The sequence below is a fragment of the Callorhinus ursinus genome, unplaced genomic scaffold, assembly GCF_003265705.2.
Source record: "Callorhinus ursinus isolate GAN/ISIS: 27379988/994484 unplaced genomic scaffold, GSC_fseal_2.0 scaffold29, whole genome shotgun sequence".
Lineage (NCBI taxonomy): Eukaryota > Metazoa > Chordata > Mammalia > Carnivora > Otariidae > Callorhinus > Callorhinus ursinus.
The window spans coordinates 20,559,443-20,566,642 of NW_027397091.1; the positions used below are offsets into that span (position 1 = coordinate 20,559,443).

At 51.7% G+C, this 7,200-nt stretch overlaps 1 protein-coding gene across 1 annotated transcript; it reads left to right on the plus strand.

Annotated features, from left to right (window-relative positions):
- The first annotated feature begins 1,528 nt into the window (after positions 1-1,528).
- On the plus strand, positions 1,529-5,045 carry LOC112828131 (cystatin-9-like). The gene is made up of 3 exons (XM_025876998.2): positions 1,529-1,835; positions 3,525-3,644; positions 4,540-5,045. Exons 1-3 carry the CDS (start codon positions 1,596-1,598, stop codon positions 4,642-4,644), a joined length of 465 nt encoding a protein of 154 aa, XP_025732783.1. The 5' UTR covers positions 1,529-1,595; the 3' UTR covers positions 4,645-5,045.
- The last annotated feature ends 2,155 nt before the right edge of the window (positions 5,046-7,200 follow it).

The following is a 7,200-nucleotide window of genomic DNA, read 5'->3' on the forward strand; positions in this document are numbered from 1 at the left end:
TGAGAGGCCCCATTCCTGGGAAGGACACCAGCTCTGAGGACCTTTGTGCAGTGAGGACAGGCTGCCAGCTTCAAAGCAGCCTTCTCTCTGTCTATAGGGCCATCTGGTCACTGATGCCTGGGGGTCTGCAAACCCTACACCAGGCATGGAGTTCTGACCCCTTCCCTGATCCAGTGTGACCCCCACACACCATCCCCAACCCCAGACCTTGCCTTACACTTGAGTGACTTCTCCTGGTGATTTAGCTGCATCCCCCACCCCCACCTTCAGGGACTCACTCTGAACTGTGCTCCTCAACATGTGGTCCAGAGACTAGGACCATCAGCATCCCCTGGGAGCAGGTGAAGTCCCTGGGAGGAGGTGAAGATGCAAACTTTCCAGGCCTGCCTGACTGACTGGGTCAGAATTCTGGCTGGGGAAAGGCCCAGGGCTCTGGGTGTCCACAGGCCTTTCAGGGCATTCTGGTCCCCCTGAGTTCACAAGTAGTGGCAGACAAATGCTGAAGCCTTTCACAAGCACAGAGCTGAAGCCTCGTTTGGAAAGATGTGCTCTTTAGTCCTTCCAGAGCCCCATCTGCTGCTCTAGATGGAGGCTGTGAGGGCCCCTCTCTAGAACCCAGACTCTGCACACAGGAATTGTGTCCACTGAGCCTTGAGGACCTTCACCACGAGAGGGCACTGATGCTCACCTAATGGTCACAACTCAGCCATCCCTGGGAGCTCACTGGCTTTGTTCTGTGTCTGTTTCTCCCTCACTCCACCCTCTCTCTTCTAGAACAAACTCCTACAAAGGGATCTATAGGCCCAGTGTGTGTCAAGGCTCACCCCTGCTGCAACACCTTTGGAGAGCATGTGCTTACATCATCCAGCCAGGCCCCAGGCTGAGCACATGGCAGCACATCCAGGGGCCAAGAAGTGCAAAGGGAGATGCAATGAGCTCAGCTGGAAGCTTCTGGTTCCAGGACCCTGAATTCTCCTGGCCTGGCATCAGCCCAGGAACCAGTGAGCCTTCTCTGCTCTACTACTCAAGGGGGGCTGGGGAGCTGAGGGGGACACGGACACTTGTAGTCATCAAGGCCTCAGTGCTTCTTTCTTCCAAAGAAACCCATTTTCTCTGTGCAGGTTGCCTCTGTCTCCCCCAGATTTGGCTCTTGATCACTTGTCCTTTTTGGCTCTGTCCTTATCTCAGTGGCCCTCCCCCTACTGCTATGTCCTGGGGTCACCTTCCACTTCTACCACTTGCTCTTGTGTCCTTGTTTCAGCCTCTGATTCCGGGGCATCCAAATAATATCTCTGCCCAGCGAGGAGCTGAGAGGGATGTTGTGGCAGGGACTCAGCTACAGGGGACCCCTCCCTCCCATTGCTGGTTCTTTCCAACCCACCCTGCCTGGGCTTGTTCCTGTCTCTGGATAGGAGGCAATTATGCAGCTTGGAATGGGGAGGCAGGGTGACGTGTGGGAAGGGAGTATGATAGCAGGGAGGATATCCAGAGGAGGAGTTGTTCTGAAACTATTATACTGGACCAATGCCCAGGGAGGCTTGGAGGGAGCTTGAGCTAGAAGGGCAAAGCCCCTGGGTTCCCAGATATCCATAGTCATGCCACACTGGCAGGGTGAGCAGCCTCTGCCCTGGGCCTTGCTTCTGCTTCTCTTAGGTTCCCAGTTCTGGGTGACTCATGGGTCAAGATTCGAAGAGGAAGCAGAGAGTGATAACCAAAAAGCCATGCAGAGCTACTTCCTTGCTACTGTGGAGTATGCCTTACACATATTCAACTTGCAGAGCAATGACACGAAGGCCTACAGGCTGGTGCGCATCCTGAATTCCAGGAGGGAGCTGGTAGGTACCACACCCTGGCCTAATAATCTGCACTTGCTATGAAGTCAGGGTCAGGAGTGGGGGGGTCCTCTCTAGGGATCTTGTTCTGAAGTCCATAAAATAGAGCAAAAATACAAACTATACAGTTAGTTTCAGTTTTATGAAAGAATTTGAAATTTTAAATACCCAGGTCAATGTCTACTGCAGGTAGGATGTTCTAATTTTCATCATTTGATGAAGTTACTTATTGATGATCAAAATACAGACTATGAGATGCTAAAGATCCTGAATAAGGAAAAGAACAAGACAGAAAGGAGGAGGAGGAGCTAGATTGAGAAAATGTCAGAGGAGAGGGTTTGAGGAAATAATCTAGTAAAACAAATGCAAACAGAAACAGAGAACAGATACCGAGAGAAAGGGAGGGAGAAGGGCCTGAGGATCAGGGCAGTAAGGATTCTCCCTCATCCAGAGCAGCCTCTGTGACCTCCGGGCCTCTTCTCTGGGCTCCTCCCTGTGGTCTCCACCTATGGGGATGGATGCTATTCTATACTCTTCCCAGACCATGGTTCTCAATCCTAGGGCAGTGTCCTTGTAATGGAGTGTCTACAGATTGCAGCTAGGAAGGTTGTTTTCATGTGGGCTGCCGCAGGAGCATGTATGGTCATGTGTGTATGTGTGTCAGGTGTAGGTGTGGGTGTGAGTGTTTTAGTGAGTATGTGAGAGTGTGAATATGGGTAAGTATGAGTTTTTGAGTGAGTGTGTGTGTCCCTTTGTGTGACTGTGTGTGTAGGTGTGGGTGTGAGTAGCATGAGTGTGTCACTGAGTGTGTGTATTATGTGTGTGTAAGCATGTGTGTGTGTGTACACATGTTAGGGCCCAGGACATTCCTCTCTCCCTCTGGCCCTTTGCTCCGAGAGCCTGAGGGAAGGACAGTGGGAGCTCCACCCTGCACAGAGCTCCAGCCTCCTGCTGTGCCAGGTCCCGTCTGGTTCTGCTACCGGAGCTCTTGCAGATTGGACTTCTGGGATCCCTAGATCTGCACTCACATTGAGTTAGGGTATTGGGAGTAATTAAGTGCGGAGTGGGGGGTGAGTAAGGAATGGAAAGAATTGAGCAGAGAAGAGTTAAAAGGAATACAGAAAATTCCAGCTTCACTTTGTAATAGGGCAAGAGGTATCTGGAAGCCATAGTTGGGGGAAATAAGGGTTGTGTGTGAAAGTGGGCACTCTCGGGCTCACACGAGTGTTCACAGCACTGCAGATGTATTTCCTGTTGTCAAGCAAGTGAAAGTTGTGAGGCTGGAGTGGTACATGAGTCTCCTACTCTGGAGCTGACATTACTCAGCAGAATCTTGCAGAGCCAACACCCTCCCAGGCACCTGACCCCTAGAGTGTTGTTGTAGCTTCAGAAGCATGCTAGAAGTCAGGCTGGGTCTCCCTGGAGCATCTGGGGACATGGGGATGCAGGGTGCGATGTATAAATGGTGTGTGACCAGACCTGCGTCTACCCCAGGTCTCACAGCAAACACAGGCCTCTTTGTTTGAATTCCCCAAGCTTAGCTTTACCCCCAGCAAGCTGATCCAGGCCCAGAGGCAACTCCCTATGTGGAGGAGTGTTCGGGGCTCTCCGCACACTGCATGGGTCTACACTGGCAGCTGTGCAGGGGAACCAGGAGGCAGATTCTCACGTTAATGTCGATGTCTGTTACAGTTGATGGAGAAGAACACAATGGCATTCTCCATGGAGTTGCAGCTTAGAAGAACAAGATGTGGGAAATTTGATGAAGACATTGACAACTGTCCCTTTCAAGCAAGTTCAGGGCAGAACAATGTAAGACACACAGCAGAACCCTGGGGTCACACAGCTGAGGATGCAGCTTGGGACAGACGTGGAGGTGAAGCAGATGACAGTGCCATTCCTAGGGACACAGGCGAGTGAGGGAGCTGCAGGCACTGCTCTCCCCACCACTGATGCTGCAATAGGAGCCCAGCTGGACAGGCCATCCTCAGGGTCCACCCGTAGCCCCCTGGCCAATCTGGGAACTACCTCTGCCCACTCACCCCATTCCAGTTGCCTGCCCTTGAGAGGCCAGTGATGACAGATTGCTCTTGGCCACACAGGTCCATGTCTCCTGGGAAAGCCATAGGATGTCCCTTCTCTTGTCTTTATTGATGTGCCTTCCCCACAGAATTCAGGGGGGAAATATTGAGATGGGCAACATGGCCTTTGCCAGACTGGCTTTCTCAGGTCCCCCTGAGAAAAGAGCCTGTGGGGTAGGGATTGAGGAGGGGACCATCGCCCCCCTTCCCATGCCCTGACCAGATTCCATGGACTATCAGCTGCTGCATCAGGGAGAATGGTTAAGGTGAACCCCAGCTCTGAGACTAACCCCCCCTAGGGTGAAGGGCTCCTCTGAAATAGCACCCCCTAGTAGAGAGCACCCCAATGCTATGGTAGGATCATAGGTCACACTGGTTCAGCCTGAGTGTTTTCCTGGAGACCACAGGGCTAAGGATGAGAATATGGTACAGGAGCCCCTGAGGTCAGGACAAGGTCCTGAGCTCAGAACAACCAGGGCTCAGGTGGGGCTGTGGCTGAGGACCACAGCCTGCATCCCCAGCTGCTCACCCCAGTACGGGTGGTTGGGATGTGTGCTGTGTTTAAAGCAGGAGCCACTGTTTCTAACCATTCTCCACCCACCTTACATCCCTGTGCTTACCCTCAGATCATCACCTGCTTCTTCATCATCAGCACTGAGCCCTGGAACACAATGTTCGAACTCTGGAACAAGACCTGCTTAGAGGGACACTTGCGTGGCTCAGTTGGTTAAGCATCTGCCTTTGGCTCAGGTCATGATCCCAGGGTCCTGGGATCGAGTCCTGCATCAGTATCCCTGCTCAGTGGGGAGTCTCCTTCTCCCTCTCTCTCTGCCTGCCACTCCCCCCCTGCTTGTGGTCTCTCCCTCTGTGTCAAAAAAAATACTAGAAAAATATTAAAAAGAAACACCTGCTTGGATGGTTCCCACTGATGAAATGTCAGCACACCTGGCTCTGGTTGTTCGTCTCCTGGACACCAGTGATGTTCTGTAGGTCTCCCTTCAGTGGCTGAGCAGCTCCAAGTTGTGTTCTCTTTATTTGCAGATATTTCGTGTCTCATATCTGGGCATTGTGAAAATCCCTCCAGCTCATTTTCTTCATGTAGAAAAATCATTAAACATTAGCATTTCAAGAAGCTTGCGCAGCATGGTTGCAGATAGAGGGGCTGGGCACGTGAAGGGCTCATCCTAACAGGGCAGTCGAGCAGGCCTATGGTGATGGTTCCCCTCCCTCTCAGACCTCTGGAGTCATCTCCCGGTGGCCCAACCTGGAAGTACAGGTATCTCTGAGCTTGCCTTGGGGCTCATGAGGAATGACCTGCTCCCTAGAGGTTCAATGACTATGACCCGGCAGAAAACCCGAAGTGCAGAATGGACGCAGACAGGCACTCAGGCCCTCAGGACACATGAGGCCCCTGTCTTGGGGGGCTTGCTCACACCCATTCCGTGGTCCACACAGCTGTGAGGATATGGGAGCATCTGTAGCCTCCACCCACAAAGTGGTCCAGCTGCCATCAATAGCAGCAAGTCCTGGAGCCTCAGAAATGTTCCATCAGTGTCTCCCCACCTTTGCATAAGGGGGCTGCATTTTCATGAAATCCCAGGAGACCCACAGACAATTGAATTTTGAGTGGCACTGCTGTACCAAATGCTATGAGACTCTGCCTGCAACTCCTGGGTGCAGATTTAGCAGACAATTTCTGCAAAAAGAGTTCAACTGTATTGGCCTTTGTGGGCCATCAGTCTTGTTCTCATCTCCTCAGTGTGGGTTTGAAAGCTCCATAGAAAATATGAATACATATTACAGTGTTGTCTTCCAGTGAGACTGTATTTACATACACAGGCAGGGTATGTGTTTGATCCTCAGGCTGTGGCTGCCACCACCCCCACCCCTGCCAAAGTAAAGGCTCCTCCAGTGCCCACGAAGCTGATGCACCCAGTGTCCCATCACCTATAATTTAATCTTGGGCTGAAAATACCTTTATAATTAACAGTTTATTTTAGTGATTATCAGATTATTATTTCAAAAATCCACATTCTATATCGGGTAGAGGGGTTTACAGACCCTGTGGAAGTAGACTGGTTCACTCACCTTTCAACTCTGTTGCTTCCTTTATAATGTTTAGCCTTCTTGGTATCAGCTCTGAGACAGGTGATAGAACCTTCTAACTTCATGTGCAGATGCCTGTTTGCCTGTAACAGGATCAGCTACTGTGGTGAATGGTCCAACTCTGGTGTTACTGGGATTCAGGTTCATGAGTACTGGAGCTTCTTGATGGAGCCCTCCTCTTAGCATCACCTCACTGCAAACTGTACCGCTCTAGAGGCTACTGATCTCGATCCAACCATATCACCACTGCTATGAGAACGTTCTTGCAGTTGCCCTCTGACTAGTGATGTGTGGGAAGGAGTTGGCCCACAATACAGGACTTTGCAGGGGGTTAGAGATGTCTACACTTGGGGTGGGTGATGAGTTTATCTCCTTGTCTCACATGGGAGAGAAATGTTACTTGGACCCTCCATGCTTGTGTGGCTCTGTGAGGATAATGGATTCAGGATGAGCGTTGGGGACCACACCCAATGTGTCACCAGTGGGCACCAGGTGTTGCAGGTGGTGAGGAGTGAGCATCAGGGGTGCCCCCAGTGGGCAGGCTGGATGGGGGATGGACCGAATCCTTCAGTACCAATGCATCAATGACCAATGCACAAGGTCCACATGGACCTGAGCAGAGACAAGGAAAGAAACAAGTAGTCAGAGTGACTCCAAACTAGGGAGAATGTGTCAGAAAACACAGCACTTCTACTCCATAACCTTGAATATTATCCCAAATAGCACCCTTTGGTGAAAGCATGGAGGATGCTATCCCAGGGTGGCATCTGGGCAATTGGCGTGTAGATGGCTAAGAGCAGGGCCAAGGCTACAGGACTGGCATGTGGCAGAATTGGGCCAGCTCTCTCAGTTCCAGTCCAGGGCCCCCAGCCAGCTCCCTGGGGCTCCCTGGAGACCAAGGGGAATGCATCACAGTTGGCCAGTGCTATATGGTCCCCAGGGTTCTCAGTGGCTTCACACGAGGAAATGGCCTTTGTCACCCATCGCCTAGGGTAGAGAGGGTCAGCCAGAGGGTGGGAGCCTGGGTCCCTCTAAACTTGACCCTGTCCTCACCTCCGATGGGTGAATTCCACCTCTGTTCTCTCCCCGTGGTCTGATGCCTAGGGAGAGAGGGTGTGCTCAAACATGAGGAGTATTGTGAGCCTGAACAGGGCTTCTGCCATGGCCACACTCATCCTTCG

What these genes read in the sequence shown, in the direction of transcription:
- LOC112828131 (XM_025876998.2), top strand. Translation starts at nt 1,596, where the DNA reads ATGCCACACTGGCAGGGTGAGCAGCCTCTGCCCTGGGCCTTGCTTCTG. An exon ending in TGAATTCCAGGAGGGAGCTG is followed by an intron (nt 1,836 to 3,524) that starts GTAGGTACCACA and finishes TGTCTGTTACAG; the next exon opens with TTGATGGAGAAGAACACAAT. An exon ending in CAAGTTCAGGGCAGAACAAT is followed by an intron (nt 3,645 to 4,539) that starts GTAAGACACACA and finishes GCTTACCCTCAG; the next exon opens with ATCATCACCTGCTTCTTCAT.